Source organism: Chiloscyllium plagiosum, chromosome 29 (genome assembly GCF_004010195.1).
Source record: "Chiloscyllium plagiosum isolate BGI_BamShark_2017 chromosome 29, ASM401019v2, whole genome shotgun sequence".
In the NCBI taxonomy this organism is placed as follows: Eukaryota; Metazoa; Chordata; class Chondrichthyes; order Orectolobiformes; family Hemiscylliidae; genus Chiloscyllium; species Chiloscyllium plagiosum.
Genome location: NC_057738.1, coordinates 37,360,948 through 37,382,072, shown reverse-complemented (window position 1 = coordinate 37,382,072; position 21,125 = coordinate 37,360,948). Strand labels below are relative to the sequence as shown.

The window sequence follows — 21,125 nt, the reverse complement described above, 5'->3', positions numbered from 1 at the left end:
AGGATGGGTGGAGGAATCGGCTGGGTGAGAGAATTGGATCCAACAGGCAGAGGGAAAGAGGGACTTGGTCAGAGGCATGCAAGGGGCTGGGGAAGCACAATTTGTCAATGGTAAGTTGCAGGGTTAGTTCAATAGTTACTCAAGAATTAGACATGGTTTTTAATTGTCTAACATTTCCTAATTATTTTAACTATACCAGAATCCTCCCAAATTTTCCAATTAAATGGATATACTCAGGATTCCAGATTCACGTGATTTGCCCGTCAGAATCTTCAATTCCCAGGTAATTCCCTGAGACTGCTATGTAGGGAGGTACTGACATGCAACTTCCAACTGTGCTGCAGAAATGATTATTTGGTCGGCATAAAATCAGGGTTGTTGGCTTGTCAAAGTAATCTGTTAGCCACATATTTCCGACATTATTTTCTCAACATACAACAAGTCTACAGATTTAATTTCTTACAGATCTAGCTCTTAAACAAGTTAATACAGCACAGAACACAAAGATGCAATTAGATGCTATCTTCAAAAGTGTGAGGGATGCTCAAGTGCTCTCCTCAACATAAGTAGTGGTGTGGTGGCACCTTGCATCGTCTGATTCATCATGGTGTGATGCTCCATGACACGGCGACACTGACCTTCACATTCAAGATGTGAAAAACTCAAGAATGCAAATTTTAACAATCACATCGGCCATTCCAGTGAACAGGAGCCAGCATATATCGACTATCAGAATGGACTGAATTGTGGGATACATGCAGTCTAAGAAATAGTGGCTCATTGAGCCAGAGTTCCCTGGATTCAAACTTTGTCAACCAAATCTGCACAATGCAGACAGTTTGCGAGTTTTTTTTAAACAATTCATTCTTTCACAAGGGCAAAAATGCCTAGGACAGTATTTATTGCCCAATTGCCCTGAAGATGGCAGTACACCTTCTTGAACTGCTTCAGTCAATGTACTGTAAACATACCCACGACATTGTTAGGGAGGGAGATCTAGGATATTAAACCAACAAGACTGAAGGGATAGTGATATAATACCAAGTCAGGGCAGTGCTGGACTTAGAGGACTTGTAAGGGGTGATGTTCCCACATATCCACTGTTTTGACCCTCTTGGCTAGCAGACGCCACAGGTTTGGAAGGTGCCACTGAAGAGGACATGATGCATTGCTGCACTACAAGAACAAATTAAAGGATAACCTGAAGTGCGATGTGGCCACAAGTCCCAGACCCTGGAACATACTACATGGGAGGTTGAGAGATAACTTTATGGAAGTTGATAAAATAAACAGGGGTATAGATAGAGTAGTTATCTTTGCCGTAGGATGGGGGATTTCAAGACTTGGGGGCATATTTTTAATGTGAGAGGACAGAGACTTTAAAAAAATGACACAGGGGCATGTTTTCACGTGTAGAATGAACGTCCTGAGGAAGTTCATTGGATGTGGTACAATTATTTTTAAAAGACACTTAGATAAGTGCATGAATAGGAAAGGTTTGGAGGGATATGGGCCAAGAGAAGGCAGATGGGAGTGGTTTAGTGTGGGATTATGTTCTGCATGGACCGGTTGGACTGAAGAGTTTGTTTCCATGCAGTATGACTCTACGAAGCAGCCCATTGAGATCTGCTGCAGAGCAATTTCATTTCTCCACTTGGCATTTCAGTAGACCAACAAGTGGATAAATTAGGCATCCATAATACGTTTCCTGTCATATGAAAGTAATAGCAATACTAAAACACCATGTACACCTGTCCCTGAAGGTTTGTGTTTACCAAGCAAGTCACATCACAGCTGTCTACCATGTGTTCAGACACAGAAATGGAGGTGGTTCTCGTGGTGCACTTCTACCTGAGCCAGGAGATCAAGGTTTAAGTCCCGTCAGTTCTGGAGGTGTGTAATAACATTTCTGAACAGGTTAATTAAAAATATCTGGCACATAAATTACCATTAAAATAATGGACAGTGTTAATATCTCTCTCTTATCGATACACAATTACTGAAGCAAGATAGGGGCAAATAAAAGGTTATATATGTAAATTAATTATTACTGACTGAAATACTCTGCATTTAGTCCCCTTGCTAATTGTGTTATCAATGAAATACATTGGCCAGCGTGAAGTAGCTGTATTTGCAACAATACAGACAGACTAAACTCACCAGTTAGTATTAACTTCTCCACTTCATTTTCTAAGTACTTTTTAATCAATTTGATGTGTTAATTGCTGGCAGTCAACTTCCCTAATAATGCAAGTGAATTAATACAATTGCAGAATGTTATTCCTTCAGAGTCCAATTATCAGAGAGTTTAAAAATTTAAAGTATTTGCAAAGTTACTTTTCTGTTGTTCATTTTATTCGTGCACAAATTCAACTTTTCTTTCTCACTCTATTTCCCTTCCTGTACCTTAATTTGATATTGATTTCAAACTCAGCTGCTTTCTCAGTCCTTGTACTGTTTATTCACGATCATTCAATCTGATTTTGTTTTATTCATTCACAGGACGTCGATGTCACTGGCTGGATCACTATTTTAGTTCCCACACCTAATTGCCCAGAGGCACCCGACCGTAAACAACATTGCTGTGTGACTGAAATCATACGTAGGTCAGATAACGATAACAGATTTCCATCCTTCAAGGACATAAGTGAATCAGATGGGTTTTTACAACATCAATGATGGTTACATGGTGGCCATTAGGCCAGCTCAATTCCAGAATTTATTAAATTCAAATTGCACCATCTGACCATGAGAGATTCAAATCCTTGTCACCTGGACATTGACCTGGAGGTTCTGTTTTATTCATTCAGTGACACTACTACTACGCAGCCCCCTGCCTTGACACAAGAACTGTTTGTGCTGTTCATGCATATTCTAGATCCTGCTTCTATCGCTATCATTGTTATCTTGAGCTTTCAGCCCAACTAATGAAAGTAAATATGAAGAAGTGTAAGTAACAACAGATACCATTTATATGGTTAACCGTAGCAAATGATAAGTCACACAAAACTAGGTTATAGTCTAACAGGTTAATTTAAAGTACAAGCTTTCAGAGCTGCCTGATGAAGAAACAGTGCTCTGAAAGTTTTTATTTCCAAATAAGCCTGTTGGAATACAACCTGGTGCTGTGACTTTTAACTTTGTCCACCCCAGTCCAACACTGGCACCTCCACATTATAGTAAGTGATGCCAATGCCAGTCAAACACCTTGCTGAACATTCATTTGGGGGAAGTCCTAGAAAGACAAACACTGACTATTGAAATGTAAGTTAACAGAAGGTTATGATCGTTTAGTCTTAATTTTCCAACGCAGGAAAATATTCAAAATTAAACAAACCTTGTTCCCACTTTTTAATAGAGGTAGCAACATTATTTCCATTAACAGTAGAATCACGAGAAGTGTTAAGAATAACAACAAGCGGTGGAAATTAATCACAGAACAATCAAAAAACTGACATTGCTGATAGGACTTAATTTAGATCTTATTTCTTAGTCGCACTACGTTTTGCAGCGGGTTGATAACGTTTTATCAGATAACGTTCCTGTTTCAGGGTGGAGGGGGTTTAATAGGATAAAGGCACTTTATAAATGCAAGATCTTTGCGAATGCAGATTATTTTCACCCTGGGGCGTAGAGTGAATTTCGTCAGTTTTGTTTGTGCGTTGTCTATTCATTCACTATCTTTCTGGGCAGAAGTTTATATGTTAGTCCTGTCCTGGCAACAATTGCCGAGGAAGAGGAAACTACACACAAAGCGGGGGGAAAAAACGCAGGTCACATACTAACCTTTCCCAGTTGGAGGCATTTCCCTGCCTCTTTATATATGTATAGGAATACAACCAAAGTCCTTTTCTGATTAAAGTAATAACTTTTCACTTTATCACTGTAAACATTGCTTTAAAATGGCGGCCGCCAGTTTAGTTTAAATTTAGGCGCCAGCGAGAGCTCACGTGGTACTGTGTGGGTGTGGTGATGGCAACGAACGCGTGATCACGTGATCTGGGCCCCGGACGAGTGGGACATCAAAGTGCTGAGAACATTGGGGAAGGACACGTGATAACACCGGACCTTTCAGAACAGGGGGCGTGGCCAAGTGGGAAGAGCGCGTCGGCCGCAGTTAGCCGCCCTATTGTCACGTGATGTAGTTGTGTGCCCCTGTTTTTCTTCCCCCACCCAGCTGCATGTCTTCCATTGACTTTGAACGGGATCAAAACTGGGATTTAATGGAAGCGGTCATTGTATACATGTAAAACATGAGTAAACGAAGCAATGTCTCGTATGTGAAGCCGGCCGAACCCGCCTTCCTCAGGAAGTTTAAGGAAGATGTGGGTTACAAGTCCGGGCCGACGGTGGAAACCAAGGTCAGTCCGACCCCTTGAGCCCGCCCCCAACATCAGACTAGGCCAAGTGTCATTCCTTTAACTGATCTGGTTTGAAACCCCTTAAAATATCCGTGTTAAAGCAGGAATAGAATCCATTTACTGGGAAATGAGTGTAGCGCGCGCGGAAGCAAGAACAGATGTTGCTGGAAAAGCTCAGTAGGTCTGGCAACATCTGTGCAGAGAAGTCAATATTAACGTTTCGGGTGCTGTGACCCTCCAGTAACTTCATTCTTGTTTCTGATTCATAGTATCCGCAGTTCTTTGGGTTTTATTTAGCAGAGGGAGTGGGATTGGCTGACGAGCAGGCACAGACGCAGTGGGCCGAATGATCTCTTTCCGTGCTGTCGAACATAGAACAGTACAGGCCCTTCGGCCCTCGATGTTGTGCCGACCTTTTATCCTACTGTAAGATCAGACTGACCTACATAGTCTTCATTGTACGATTTTCTATGTGCCTATTCAAGAGTTGCTTAAATGACTACTACCACTGCTGGCAGTGCATTCCACACACCTACCATGCTCTGTGTAAAGAATCTCACTCTTCCCTAAACCTTCCTCCAATTAACTTAAAATTATGCCCATTTGTAATAGACATTTTTGCCATGGGAAAAAGTCTCTGGCTTTCCACTCTATGCCTCTCGTCATTTCTCATACTTCTTCGCTCCAGTGAGAAAAGCCGTAGCTCCCTCAACCTTTCTTCATAAGACATGCCCTCCAGTCCAGGCAGCACCCTGGTTAAAAACCTCTGCACCTTCTCTAAAGCTTCCACATCCTTCTGATAATGAGGCAATCAGAACTGAATTTCAACATTTCCAGTGTGGTCTAACCAGGCCTCTGTAGAACTGCAGCATAACCTCTGCTCTTAAACTCAATCTCTGCTAATGAAAACCGACACGCCATATGCCTTCTTAACATCCCCATCAATTTGGGTGATAACTTTGAGGGATCTTTGATGGACAAGGACCCCAGAATCCCTCTGTTCCTCCATACTGCCAAGAATCCTGTCTTTAACCTTGTATTCTGCATTCAAATTCAACCTTCTAAAATGGATCACTTCACACTTTTCCAGATTGAACTCCATCTGCCACTTATCAGCCCAGTTCTGCACCCTGTCAATGTCCCGTTGCAACCTACAACATCCACACTATCCATAACTCCACCAAACTTCATGTCATCAGCAAATTTACTAACCCACTTTTTTACTTCCTCATCCAAGTATTTTTATAAAAAATCACAAAGAGCAGAAGTTCCAGAAGCAGTCCCTGCAGAACACCACTGGTCACCGAGGTCTAGGCTGAATACTTTCCATCTGCCACCACCCTCTGTCTTCTATGGGCCAGCCAATTCTGTATCCAGATGGCCAGGTTTTGCCTGTATCCCATGTGTCCTTGCTTTCTGAATGAGCCTACCATGGGGAACCTTACAAACGCCTTGCTAAACTCCATATACACCACATCCACAGCTCTGCTTCCATCAATGTGTTTTGTCACATTCTCAATGAATTCAATACAGTTTTTGAGGCATGACCTGCCCTTCTCAAATCTCTAATCAAAAGTCGAGAGTGTAGTGTTGGAAAAGCACAGCAAGTCAGGCAGCATCCGAGAAGCAGGAGAATCGATGTTTTGGGCATGAGCCCTTCACCTGATGAAGGGCTTATGCCCAAGACGTTGATTCTCCTGCACCTCTAATGCTACCTGACCAGCTATACTTTTCCAGCACCACACTTTCAACGCTGATCTGCAGTTCTCACTTTCTCCTGTCTCTAATCGAACTATGGTTTCCAAGTAATCATAAGTCCTGTCTCTCAGAATCTGCTCCAGTACTTTGCCCACCACAGACATAAGACTGATCTGTAATTCACAGGATTATCCCTATTCCCTTTCTTGAACAAGGGAATAACATTTTCTACCCTCCAATCATCTGGCACTACTCCAGTGGACAGTGAAGAAGCAAAAATCATCGCCAAAGGCGCAGCAGTCTCTTCTCTCGCTTCCTGTAATAACCCATCTAGCACATCTATACTTATGTTTTTCAAACTTTTCAGCACACCCTCCTTAACATCAACGTGTTTGAGCACATCGCTCTGTTTCATGCTGTCCTTAGAAACATCAATGTCCCTCTCGGTAGTGAATACTGAAGCAAAGTATTCCTTAAGGACCTCCCCTACCTCCTCTGACTCCAGGTGCAGATTTCCTCCACTATCCCTGATCAGCCCTACCCTCTCTCTGGCCATCCTCTTGTTCCTCACATAAGTGTAGCATGCCTTCATGTTTTCCTTAATTCTACCATGCTGTTGTTCAGTGGTTCAAACTAATTCTATATCAAGCTTGCCCACCTTTCAAAATTCTAATATAATACAAAGTCCCATGCAAGGACTGCACAAAACACTACATAGGACAAACAGGAAGACAGCTAACGATCCGTATCCACGAACACCAACTAGCCACGAAACGACACGACCAGCTATCCTTAGTAGCCACACACGCAGATGACAAGCAACATGAGTTCGACTGGGACGACACTACTATTATAGGACAAGCCAAACAGAGAACAGCCAGGGAATTCCTAGAGGCACGGCACTCTGTGGAGATTCTATCAACAAACACATCGACCTGGACCTAATATACCGGCCACTGCAGCAGACAGCTGGAACTGATAACCGGAAGCGGCAGAGACAAACCACTATAAATGCCAGAGGAAACATCACAGAAGTGCTTCACAGGAGGCTCTCAAGCACTGAGGATGTCACCTAGATGGGATGAAACGTCTGCAACACAAATTCCCAGCTTGGCGAACAGAACCACAACAGTTTTAATGTTTTTTAAGGTGCAGTATTTACAAGAATGGTTCCAAGGATGAGGAATTTCAATTAAGATTGATTTGAGGAGTTGAACTATTTTCTTTGGGGGAAGAAACTGAAAGGAGATTTGATAGAGGTACACAAAGTCATGAGTTTGGACTGAGTAGGATTGGGAGAAATTGTTCTCACTTGTGAAGGGATTGAAACAAGAGGTGACAGATTTAAAGTAATTGATAATAGAAGCATAAGTAACGTGGGGAAAAGATTTTTCTCAGTGAGCAGTTAAATTCTGAAATGTACTGTTGGGAGTGTGGTGAAGCTGTTCAATTTTGAAAGAGAATTAGACTGTTACTTAAAAAGGAGTTACTAGTAGAAGGCTGGAGAATGGCATCAAATGAATTGCCCATTTGGAGAGCCAGTGTTGACACACTGACCCAAATAAAAACCTTCTGCGCACAACAAATTTGTGATTTACTTTGTATCACTTTAATACCATAACATGCACTCCTAGATGAGACTGCTAGCTCTCTGCGCTGCAAAAGGTGCAATTGTGGTTTGCTACTGCCTCCAAGCTCCCCACCAGCCACCAGTAAGGCATTGTAAGCAGGCCATTTAAAATTCAATAATGTAACCAATTAAATTCCTTTGTGAAAGTATTTTTTTTTAAATTTTGTGAACATGTGTTAGCATCAGTAAAGAGGTAAAGATAAGTTTAGTTGTTTAAACTTTGGACAGAGAGGTTTTGACCTGAATGATTGCCTCCATAAATGCCTTTTCTCAATAAACCAATAAGAAGAGAGCACTCCCATTTTGTTTGAAAGGGTACAACTCACAAAAAGCTAAACAGGTTTAAAATTGTATATAATTACACACCACAAGGTTCAAACATGTAAATAAGCCTCACCTTCTTCACCACCATCTCCAAGGTCATCTGGATATGAAGAGACCAACAACCCACATGACACCATCTCCACACCCCCGTTGGGTGCATCTGACTCTCCCGCCTGACTTTCTGTTCCCAGTGAACTATTATCAATGCAGCTAACTTAATCAGCAGAAATGTTCAAATCACTGTTTACAGCAGACACTTTGCATGTAGGACCTGAAACCAATGTTTTTCACCAGACTTGTCCGGTCTGTTTATATTTCAGATTTCCAGCACATGGAGTATTTTGCATCTCCTTTTTAAAAAATTTGACTATGCAACATGTTTACCCACAATTTGTTGATGCTGACACTGATGCAACAAGGCCAGTGTCACTCCTCCCAAGTGTTGCTGGATAAGCATGAAAATTTGTCATTAATTTTGCTGATGTGGCTCCCTCTTTTCCCCTGCTTATGGTTGAAGTCCAGTGACTGTTTGCCTGGTAATATATTAGCGCATTGGAACAGGAGCCCCTTAGATCTGTTCCATCATTCAGTTTAATTGCAAGGGTCTCCACTGCATTTATTTGTTTCTGACGGGCCTTCATCTCTCAAATTCCTTCCCTCAGTCTGTTTGAACCTCTGTCCCCAATAGAGATGCTCCTCAGCACCTACTTCTGACAAGGCACTTCATCCCTTCTTGTAATATCTGTTTGTGACTTGGTATTAAATTTTGTTTTATAATTCAGCCTGTGACGTGCCTTAGGACAATTGACTGCATTTAAGTATATGTATAAAATGTATGTTTGTTTCAATGAGGTTCTTAAAAGTATAAGCTGGTGTTGCTCTAGATTTCAGCTTCAATGTCATTGCAGAGTCAACTAAAACCAAGAAAAGTTGAGGATTGTGCCTTACTTGTTGTTACACATCATTTTACATGCATCTCTGCATTGCTTCCGCAATTACTATTGATCATGTTCTACAGATTTCCAACCTGGAGAACGAGTAGCCTTTGCTTCTATATCATTTAGTATTTTATGGCAGTTTTTTTTATTGTTGGGAGATGCCAGAAAAGTTAACGGTGAATAGAGGTTGAGCCAGTGACATATGAGCCTAGATTGTGGTAATAAAGGCTGTGAAACTGTCAGTGATTGCTATCATAACGCTTTTGAAACTGACTCCAACTTTGGACATGTAAATGTGCAGTTAAGTGCAGAAATTCATTGCCTGCTGTTAGTGATTCTATGCTTTTCAATAGGGTGAGCTGTGGAGGCACCATCAGACAGGAATCATTCAGAACTTATTGAACTGAAGAGATTGTTAATGCTGTTAATCTTACTGTAAAAACCCTTTGGAAAAGTTGGATCCTGTTCAATAAATTGCAACGGGATGTTTGATGGTCTATTAAGTTCTTAAGTAGTGTCATTGGTCCAGAAAGAATTTTATATTTGTTGGATTTTAAATTTCTCAAGTGTGATAAATTTCACTTTTTTTCAAGTAAAATTATTAAAGTTATTTTATCTTCTAACTACATCCACTGTCACAACTCAATTGGGAAGATTGCACCAACAATTGAGCCCCACTATTCCACAAACCACCAAGATGGTGAATTTACTTGACTGCCTGCTATTGTCATTCACAACAGGTTTTGTCATTGCAGGAAAGTAACTCATTATTATAAGAAAGCATTCCTTAACAAATGGCAAAAAAAAAATACTAATTTACTACTGTATGACCTACAGATAACACCTTTTAAAACTCAAACATTCAATCATGAATAAGACATACAAAGCAAACAGTTTGACAGAAATATTATAGTTGGAAAAATATAGATGGAAACAAATTCTATAAACCGAAGTCCAGATCGCAAAGTTGATTTGATTTGTTTCTCTCAGTACATTTTTTTTATATAATGTAATTGTGACACAAAGTTGTGTTTTATTCAGTAGCTGATTGGGTTGACCCAAGTCTTTTCTCAAGAGTCTCGGTGATTTGCCTTTTTCACTGTCAATGAAAGTGCGGAGAGCTATAGCTTCTGGATGTGCCTAATGCACTGCATTCATAGGTATATGACAAACTGCAGCTGAATCAATTTGAAAGCTGTCGTTGGGCAGTTTTTCCTTAACTCAAATACTACTGGTGCTACTTTAACTCATAAGGTATCTACCTCACTGCTCCAAAATATAGCAATTTTGTACAGCTGAGGTGCACACCACAGAATCTCACTGGATCTTCAAGTAGCAGGACAAAACTACTGCTGGTATGTTTTAGCTATATGCTGCTATCCAACCTCCATTCTCCATTTCATACTCCATAAAGAAAAATATGTTGTTTCTTTTAGCATCCAAGTTTATTTTGTTGTCACAAAAAAAAAGCAAGTTAAGAGTAAAGTATTTCAGTGTTTTTTAACGTCCTGGTTTGCTGTCTGAGAGAAAACTTTGATATAATTTCTTCTGTAATGCGATGGTTGCTTTCTTATGCAACCCTGCATTATAGAAAAATCCCACTTTAGAAACAGCTTTAGAGCCAATGCACATTTTAAAAGTTTGCACTTTAGACAATGTCCTCAATTTGCCAATCACTTGTACCTACCTTTCTTGGCAATGCAGCAAACGTTTTTATTAACCTGCACCCTCTGGAACTAGGAGTATTTCAGTTGGTCAGATATTCTACTTGATCAACAGGTCCACATAATCAATATTAAAAACACACACTAAGTAATAAAAATATAATACAATAGTTATGTTTTGTTTTACTTTGTTTTACTTACAGCAATAATGACTTAAATAACAATGTGACTTAAATAAAAAATTACAAAAGAGATCCCTGTCAATTGCTCTTTCAACTGATTACTCAAACGTCAAGGAAATAGTGATAATGTAGTAAATGTCTGGTGTTTCAGATACGTAATTTTTGCTGGCTTATCAAGAGTTGCCGTATTAGTGATGCTAGCTTATTTTTCGAGAAGCTTGGGCATGTATTTGCTGAAGTTTTGAGGGATTAGAGATAATCTCATTGAAGCAAACAAAATTTGTACATGGTACAAAGGGATAGTTGCAAGAAAGATGTTTACCCTGGCTAGGGAGGGTGTCTAGAACATGGGAACACCATCTCAGAATAAGAGAGAACACCACATAAGACTGAGGCAAGGAATTTCTTCACTCAAATGGTGACGCCTCTTTAGAATTCTCTACCCCAGAGATCTGTGGATTTTCCAAAATTCAGTATGTTCAAGGCAGATGTTGATAGATCTCTGATGCAAAATATACTAAATAAAGCATGGACCTTAATCATTCGTAAAACTGGAGCCATGGAAGCAATGGCTGGGGCACAGCGTGAACCCAGATGATGGCAGCAGCAATTGGCGGCTGGCAACGCTGGCACTGTATCTGGCGACATTGTATGCTTTTCACTGGACTTTTGTACCCCTTACTTAAGTACACACAGCAATAAAACCTACATCTAAAATATGTCAGTGGTAACGGGAATAGAACCAGAAAAAGGCCATGACATCGAAGATCAGCCATGAACTTGTTGAATGGCAGAGCAAGCTTTAAGGGCTGAATGCCCTACTCCTCCAACTTCCTATAATTCTATGCCTGAAGATTCACTTGATTTTAGAGTCAAAGAAATGTATAATGTGGAAACAGACCCTTCAGTCCAACTTGTCCATGCTGACCAGATATCCTGAATTTAATCTAGTCCCATTTGCCAGCATTTGGCCCATAACCCTGTAGTCCCTTCCTATTCATGTACCCATCCAGATGCCTTTTAAATGTTGCAATTGTACCAGCCTCCACCACTTCCTCTGGTAGTTTATTCCTTACACGCACCACCCTCTGTGTGAAAAAGTTGCCCCGTAGGTCTCTTTTAAATCTTTCCCTTCTCACCTTTGCCCTCTAGTTGTGGACTCCCATACCCTGGGGAAAAGACCTTGACTATTCACCCAGTCCATGCTCGTCATGACCTTATAAATCTCTATAAGGTCACCCTTCAACATCCGACACTCCAGGGAAAATAGCCTGTTCAGCGTCTCCCTATAGCTCAAACCCTCCAACCCTGGCAACATTGTTGTAAATCTTGACTGAACTCTTTCAAGTTTAGCAACATCTTTCCATATCAGGGAGGCCAAAACTGGCCTAACCAATGACCTGGACAGCTGCAACATAACCTCTCAACTCCCATACTCAGTGCCCTGACCAATAAAGGCAAGTGTACCAATCTTTTCACTACCCCATCTACCTGTGACTTCACCTTCAAGGAACTAAGAATCTGCACTCTAAGGTGTCTTTGTTCGGCAATACTCCCTGGGACCTTACCATTATGTCCGGCCCTGATTTGCCTTCCAAACGTGTAGTACCTCACGTTTATCTAAATGAAACTGCATCTGCCACTCCTCGGCCCATCTCATAAAGGTTTCTTTAAGAGGTAACCCTCTTTGCTGTCCACTATGCCACCAGTTTTGGTGTCATCTGCTAACTTAGCAACTATAGCTTCTATATTAAACCAGATTGTACTAATATTGGAGATGCAGAAATCCACACCATGGAAATGAATGAATGATTTATTGTCATATGTATCTTGAAGATACAGTGAAAAGTGTTTTGACGTTACAACCCAGTGCCATTTTGAGTTACAATAAGGATTAAAATAAATTATTTAAATAAAAGTTCAAATTGGGGTCTCAAGCTTAGCTTAAAGGTATTCCAGTCCTCGAAACCCACTCCGACAACGCCAATAGCCTAGGAGACCTGGGCTCGGCTGCTGCCATCACCTCACCAACACCCTGAAAGTCCAGCCTCCCGGCATCAACACCAGGAGTCCTGGTTCATGCCACCAACGCTGTAGCTATTAACACCACCCCACCCTCAAAGTAGAAGAAGAAAAGAAAAAAAGACAAGAAGTTCAAAGAGAAAACTATGCCATCAGCCAGGAGCGGTTGGGTTCCGAAGAGCCTGAACACTACCCACTGTGCTGATGCCATCTTGGAGCCTCGGAGGGAAATCCTTGCCACTTTTTTGATTAACATACTTAAAATAACAGTGAAAGGTCACTCTAATGATGTTGTAAATCTAATTTTGAAAATTGAATTAATTTTTCTTTCCCTCCTTCAGAGCCAGCAGCTCACACCTGTTGATAGTGACAGTGGACAGAGCGATCCAGAAGACGAGCAGCCACAGGTTGTAGTCCTTCGTCAGGGGGACTTGACAGCTGAAGAAGCAGCAAAAATCAAACAGAATACAGTAAACTCAAAGAAATGTATGTAAATATGTAGTACTTGATCTTTGAAACTACATTTAACAGCTTTCCTTTCTGTAGCTGTGTGCTGTATCCAATTTTAACAGCTATCTGTTAAGAGTATCCAAAATACATCTGTTATGAGCTGCTTGGATTCAGCTATTGATAGTGTGTAGAAAGGCATTTACTCAGTAATTCCACTTTCTCCATTGATTGAAAGGGTAACTGTGGCCTTGGCACGTTTTTTTTTATTTGTAGTGTAGTCACTCACCATCCATTGTTTTTGGGACAAAATCTTGGAACACTCTCCCAGACAGCATTGTAGCTGTACCTCTATGCCCTGCCGTGGTTCAAGAAGGTGGCTTCACCAACATTTTCTCAAGGGCAATGTAGAATGGGCAATAAATGCTGTCCTTGTCCCTGTCTCCTGTGAATAAAGAATACATTTTTAAAAATGGGATACAGTGTTTAAGTCGGACCAAAGTTGGACCAAAACCTGTAATCTTACAATGAATTAAGAGGATCAGGTGATTAAATTTTTAGCTTCCTCTTTGTGTGCAATCCTCAGTATCTGTTGACAAGATGATTTTCCTGTAATCGCTCCCACTCAGTCCATTGCTGTCTGACCTGATGGATTAGAAGGTGTTGTTCCATGGGTCACCCATAACGAAAGCCAGAGGCTTTTTCATGAGTAGTGTGGATGTAAAAAAGGAGAAAGTTCTCTAAAAGTATGAGTGTTTTGAGTAATAAAATAGAGTATTTCACTATAAGCAAATACTTTTCCAGATTATTCTTAAATTGTTTGTATTTTGTGACCAGCTGAGGATCCAGAGCCAGAGGATGGGAAGCATGTATTCAGGAAACCGGCAAAGCGTTCTTCAGGTGACAACTTTACAGGCCTGACTGCCACTTCTAGCAAAAAGAAAAAGGAAGAGCGAAAAGAGCAAACAGAACCCTCAAATTCAGAGAACAAACCAAAGCAAATAAAAAACAGCAGCTTGCTGTCTTTTGAGGACGATGAAGAAGATGATTAGAGAGAGCAGGACGTACTCTACCTCTGTTAGATTCTTATTAATAGGAAGCTAATGGTAAGGGTATCCTGCAGTTGGATGAACCCAACTTATCAGCTCTGTACAGTTCAAAATTGATTTAGTTACATTGAGACACAGCTAACGCTGGTATTTTATTGCTTATAACTAGTAGTTAACTCAGTCTACTGTTGTTGTTGTGTTGTTTCCTCCTTCGTCATGGCCAAGAGCTCAGTTGTTATTATAAATGTGTTAAAAAGAATATGAGGAGGCTCGGAGGCAAAAGGAAAAGGGATATCACTCATCATCAAGCCAACTTAAATGCATATTGTTTTTGCAGCTGAAATCTACAGCAAGCTGAGTGCTATATTTAATCTTCCTGTCATTGAAATCAATGGGTGAGGCCCCAATGAGTGGTGTTTACAAGAGCAAGTGATGTATGAAATCAGAGTGGTGAGGAATCAAATTAAAATGAGAAATTTTTATAAAACAAGAATATAAATTAATTGTCAGTGTTTTATTTTGTCGCTGTGTTCAACAAGTGATATTCAGCCCTATATCTGCCTTTAAATTTTAATTCACAATTGAGTGCATATTGAAGAAAAACAAAATTCTACATCTGATGAAAGGTAATTGACCTGAAATGTTAAGTTTTTCTTTCCACAGTTGTTGCCTGACTTGTTTATTGTTGCCAGTATTTTCTGTTTCAGATTTTCAGCAGCATCAGAACTTTGCTGTTGTACACTTACTATATTGTTTTTGGTGCAGTACGTAGGCTGTAATCCCTTGCTGGCAATTCCTGAGTGTGAGCTGATGAATGAATATGAGAGAGCGACAGTCTTTACAATGTTAACAAGTTCACTTGACATGCCTGACAGGGGAACTGTTGGAATCAGATTGGCTACCTGTTTTACATCCTGACAAATGCCACTTTCTATTCACTTCAGTGCAAAATAAAATGAGGTGGGATGTTAGCATGGACAGTTGACCAGATCCTGCCACTTTCCTGCTGAGCAGGTGAGTTTAAACTAACCCATTTTCTGGGTCTCAGTAATGGCAAATGGCTTACTAGTTCAAGAACACTCTCTTCACCTTTCCTGATTTGGCAGCTCTCCCACCCCCACTGGCCCCAGTTTCTCATGCACTGCCATGGAATATCCACAGAATCCACAAATCTGTGCCTGTCATTCCCAGATATTCATGTTTGAGACTCTATGACTCTAATTGTGTTTCCGCCCATGCTTCATAGCTCTCATTGAAGTTGCAAATAGCATCTTGTGACTATGTTAAACTGTCCCTCTTTGTCTTTCTCAATCTGCAGCACTTGATTCCACTACATATTCATCTTCAAACAGCTATCCTTCATTGTCTTCCTGGATGGAACTACCGTACTCGCCTAGTTCCATACCACGTTGTAGCCAGAGAATCACTAGCAGTGGTTTCCCTTCCTGTTTCCATAACTTTAACCCCATTGACCTCCTCCTGTTTCTCAATTACATGCTGGCCCTTAGCAACTCATGCAGAAACACAGTTTTCAAACACGTTGACAACACCCAGCCTTGCGTCACTCTCTCAACTTGTCATTAAATTATCTGATTATCTATAACTGAATGTGCAGATATTTCCTCCAGTTAAATATTGTGAAGACTGAAGCTAATGCCTTTGATCCATGCCTCAAACTCTGCTCCCTCGCCACCAACTGCTGTCAGACGTTGGATCAGACAGTTCACAACCTCGCGATTATTTTTGACCTCTGTGTATTTTCCACCATATATCTGCTTTTAGTAGCATAATCTTTAAGGAGGTAGAGCAACCATTCTCATTCCACGTGGGAATGCGGGTTATAAGCTCCTTTTTGGGAGCCAAACAATGTGTTTTTATAGTGATGTCACTGCATCCGTGGTTTTATCCTTTGTGAGATTTGTATTGAAATGCTCATCTTTGTGCATTTTTTTTTACTGTAGTAGCATATCAGATAGACTGCTTATTTTCACCTTCGAAACGTCACCATCCACACCCCTTACTCAGTTCTTCTGATGCTTGAACCCTCATCCATGCCTCATTTGCTCCAAACTTGGTTTATCTGTCACAGGCCCACCTCCCAAATTCCACCCTCGAAAACCTCACGAAAATCTCTTACCTGTGTCTCACATGAAGCCCATTCACTCTTCATCCAATCCTTCCTGGTTTACATTGGTTCTTATTCAAGTAGTGCCTCAACTTTTAAAACTCTCACCCTCATTCTCAAGTCTTTCTGAGGCCTAGTTCCTCTCCAATGTTGCAGTTTCCTTAATAATTTCCAGTATAGTCGCTAAGTAAAAAGAGTGGTGCTGGAAAAGAACAGCAGGTCAGGCAGCATCCAAGGAGCAGGAAAATCATTGATTTTCCTGCTCCTCAGATGCTGCCTGACCTGCTATGCTTTTCCAGCACCACTCTGATCTAAACTCTGGTTTCCAGCATCTGCAGTCCTCACTTTTGCCTAGTCTAGGTGAATAGATGCTGCTGTGCTCTCCCTTTTAAACAACAACTTGAGCATCTTTTTATCCTGACATGGGAAAACTTGAAAAGCAATGTCATGCATCCTTTTTCACAGCACAGTTAGTAAATTACAGAGGTGAGTTGCATACCCAGTATATCTGTGCTTTGTACAGCTCCAATCACAAGTAAAATGATTCAGTACGAGTTCTGCAGTGCTTTCTTTTCCTTCAATAGCTAGAGAGTTTGCATTAACTCAGTGGCTGCCTCAGGATTGTAATAACTCTACACATATGAAATGCTCAGCAGGTCAGGCAACATTGCTTATGAGAAAAATAGAGAAAACGTTTCTGGATGATGACCTTTATGACAGATCCAAGAAAGCAAAGATAATATGATTTCCACAGTATTTGTATCCCCTGAAACTGGACTGGTTCTACTGTATATTTTGGTTACTCAGGCTAATCAGCAACTTGCGTAAGAAGTTCAGCAACGCTGAATTCCAACTAGTTTGTCTCAAAAAATGTGAAATAACTTATTTGCATGTGACAATGGATTTATTGTTTAAAATTGGAGTAAATCTGCGCATGGAGGTGATTTAGTTAACCATATACAAAAATCAGTGCATTTTCAACCTGTATATTTAGCTTTGAGTTATCCACAGAAATGGTTTCTGAAAAAATATGCATTTCATTGGTACTTGTCTATCACTTCACCCATTTTCTCCACTTCATTACTGGTGTCTCTTGCCCTCCAGCATTCCGCCCAAGTGCTGATTATTTTATGAGAGGTTTTCAGTGAAAATGGTAGAAGGATAATAGGAATGTAGAACCCAGCTTCATCCATGCATACCTAGTTCCTTATGGAAACCATCAGAGTGATTTCTCTTTGAGATTCCTAGCTGATTATCCACTTCTCCAATACAAAGGTTAAATAGAGAGTGCAATGATATTAAACCAAATGTGCATTTAAGGAGGTTTGAGTCCAAGAGTTTTAAGAATGCCAAAACATTGATTATTTAAATAATTACCATAAAATATATATGTCTCATGATAAGAAGTGAACACAATACCATTGGTTTGCCTAAGTAATAAGAGCTTTTAGTAGCATAATCTTTAAGGAGGTAGAACAATCATTCTCATTCTATGTGGGAATGCGGGTTATAAGCTTCTTTTTGGGAGCCAAACAATGTGTTTTTATAGTGATGTCGCTGCATCCGTGGTTTTATCCTTTGTGAGATTTGTATTGAAATGCTCATCATTGTGCATTTCTTTTACTGTAGTAGCATACAAATTGATAACACGTTCACAATGTTTTTCAATTTTGAATGTATTTGAAAGGACAACTTTTACGAACTATACTGTGGTTTTCATTAATAAAGTATGACATCAATCATTTCAATAGTGTATACTTTAATTAAAGGGGACATCATTTCGATGGGATGAACTCTACAGTTCATAATGTTATGCAGTTATTTCCTGATCTATGGTGTGATATAAGACAGATGAATCAAGAGGAGGCTAGTTAATCCCCCTCAAGAAGAAGGGGAATTTATAGAACACCTTTTAATATAATTAAATCTCCAAAGATAGTCCACAGGAGTGTTTTAAAACAAAATTTGACACTGAAATACCTAAGCGGATCTTGTGGAAGAAAGCCAAAAGCTTGATCAAAGTGTTAGGATTTAAGGACTTCTTTAAAGGATGAAAGAGAGATGAAGTGGTTTAAAATGGGTGAGGGAAATTCCAGAGCTTGGGGCCTTGGCAGCCACTAGTAGAGCAATTAATTCAGGCATGCTCAAGAGTCCAGAATTAGAGGAGCATGGATATCTTGGAGTGTTATGGGTCTGCAGCAGGTTACAGGGCTGGAGGCAGAGTCCATGCAGTAATTGAAAACAAGTATGAGAATATTAACAGCAAGTTGTTACTTAACAGGAACCAGTGCAGATCAGTGAGCATGTGGCTGATTGAGAACAATAATTTGTTCAAGTAAAGGTTTGGATGACCTCCAGTTTATGAAAGTTTGAAGATGGAAGAGTGGCAAGAACTACATTGAAATATTCAGGACGACAAAGGCATGGCTAAGAATTTCTGCAGCTGAGGCAGGGGCAGGGTCAGGCAATGCGTAGAGATGGTGGAGGGTGTTAGTGCAGAAACACATTTGGGAGCTCACCAAAGGCTCAAACATAGCAGCAAGATTGTGAACAGCTCCAGACCCATTGTTGAGGAGAGGGATTCATTAAGGTCTCACTGCTGGTTATAGAACTGCACAGGCATAAGCATTTATTTACAACCAGAGTTTTATCTTTGGTTTAAAGAAAGTATATTTTTATTCTGTGGGGTGGATTATGCACTGGATGGTTAAGTTCCAGCAGTGTCCAGGTGAACAGTTGGTTGATCTTGGGTCTTAGCCCTGCCATCCGGTATCTAAGTTGTTTAAAGAGATTTGTTAAATATTTCTCTATATTAGAGCACACCGTGTATTGAGCAAATGGAAGCAGCTGATATTAATCCATCTTAGTGTTCTAGATTAGGCTTCACCAATGTAGCTACACTTAACACTAAGATCAACCTTTCTCAAATATTTGGGCTTGGAAAGTTCAAATGTTTGGGTTTAGAAAATTCAAACACCAGAAACAAGCAGAAATAGGCAAGTGACCTGTTCCAGCAAAATCTAGCTATGAATGTTGTCACTCTGCCTCATACACCATTCAACACAAGAGGAAGAGATTAAAATGAGGTCCTGTCTACTTCTTTGACATATGCAAGTAGGTCTTGTTCAGAACAAAGTTAAAAATCACACAACGCCAGACTATAATGCAACAGGTTTATTTGGAAGAACTATCCTTTGGAGTGCTGCTCCTTCATCAGGTAGCTAATGGGGCAGGATCATAAGACACAGAATTTATTGCTCAAGATCACAGTGTCATGCAACTGATACAATATACTGAACAAACCTAGATTGCTGTTAAGTCTTTCATCTTTTAGAATGGGTTGTAGGTTTTGATTCACTAATATGTTAATGCCAAAACTTCTTTCAAGTCACATTCCCGAGATAACTTAAGGTTTTATATAAAATAAAAGTGACATCTCAGCTCAGGCAATGCATTAAAGGTATGAGGTTAGAGTCTGTCTGTATTCCAATCTTGAGTCAGATTGGTTCTATTTCCAAAATAGGAATTTATAAAGTGTCACATGGATTGATCGCCTGCAGATTGGGTGTTTTCTGAGCAAAATACCCACAAATACAATTCTGCACACCACCGGCACCTCCTCACCTTGTTCAGAACAGTCTTACAGTACTCAACTCTGTTTATCTCTCCACAGATGCTGCCAGACCTACTGAGTTTCTCTAGCACTTTGTATTTTTGATTCCATTGCCTTACCTGAAGAACAACACAGATGTGTTGTTTAATATCCTGGCCAATATCTATCCCTTAAGAGACATGATTGAAAACTATTTCTTGTCTTTTTTTTTCTGTCGTGGTGTAAGAGTGTTGCAGCCAGGCTGACTTAATTCCCCTCAAACTGAGTGACTTGCTCAGCCAAATTAGAGAGTAAAGAGTCAATCACGTTATTGTAAATTCCCAGTCAAATGTAGTTCAGACCATGAAAGGACGGCAGATATATTTCACGACAGAGCATTAGTGAAATCGATGGGTTCCGAAGACAATAAACAGTGGTCATGTGGTCACCATCGCCAGGCTATCTTTTAATTCCAAATCTACTAACTGAATTTAAAATCCACGAGCCACCATGATGGGATTTTAACTCTGGCCATAGAGTATTAGCCTGGGATACTAGCCCAGTGATATTCACTATGCTAAACATCACCACTGTTTGTGTTGTGCTTTGTGGGGCCAAGTGCAGATTGACTGCTGCATTTTACTATGTTGCAGAAGTTGGCTGTGAAACCCTTTGTGGAATGTTGAGATGATGAAAGGCACTGTTTGGTCTCTGTCTTGTGGACGCGTCTCTTGTGTCTAGTGTTTTAATAGAATAGAACATAGATTATAGAACAATACAGCACAGAACAGGCCCTTTGGCCCACGATGTTGTGCCGAACATTTGTCCCAGCTTAAGCACCCATCCATGTACCTATCCAATTGCCGCTTAAAGGTCACCAATGATTCTGACTCTGCCACTCCCACAGGCAGCGCATTCCATGCCCCCACCACTCTCTGGGTAAAGAACCTACCCCTGACATTCCCCCTATACCTTCCACCCTTCAACTTAAATTTATGTCCCCTTGTAACACTCTGTTGTACCCAGGGAAAAAGTTTCTGACTGTCTACTCTATCTATGCCTCTGATCATCTTATAAACCTCTAGCAAGTCAC

At 40.4% G+C, this 21,125-nt stretch overlaps 2 protein-coding genes across 3 annotated transcripts in view; one reads left to right on the top strand and one right to left on the bottom strand.

Moving 5' to 3' along the window:
* Window positions 1–4,039, bottom strand: part of kif15 (kinesin family member 15) — a 72,865-nt gene extending 68,826 nt beyond the window's left edge. For both annotated transcript variants that reach the window (XM_043719563.1, XM_043719564.1), the window contains exon 1: window positions 3,787–4,039. In XM_043719563.1, the coding sequence (XP_043575498.1) occupies window positions 3,787–3,805 (19 nt within the window). In that variant the 5' untranslated portion in view covers window positions 3,806–4,039. The remainder of the gene's footprint in view (window positions 1–3,786) is intronic.
* Window positions 4,040–4,131: 92 nt separating this feature from the next.
* kiaa1143 (KIAA1143 ortholog) lies at window positions 4,132–16,341 on the top strand. Its single transcript, XM_043719565.1, has 3 exons — window positions 4,132–4,361; window positions 13,161–13,305; window positions 14,104–16,341. Exons 1-3 carry the CDS (start codon window positions 4,254–4,256, stop codon window positions 14,316–14,318), a joined length of 468 nt encoding a protein of 155 aa, XP_043575500.1. The 5' UTR covers window positions 4,132–4,253; the 3' UTR covers window positions 14,319–16,341.
* Window positions 16,342–21,125: the final 4,784 nt, after the last annotated feature.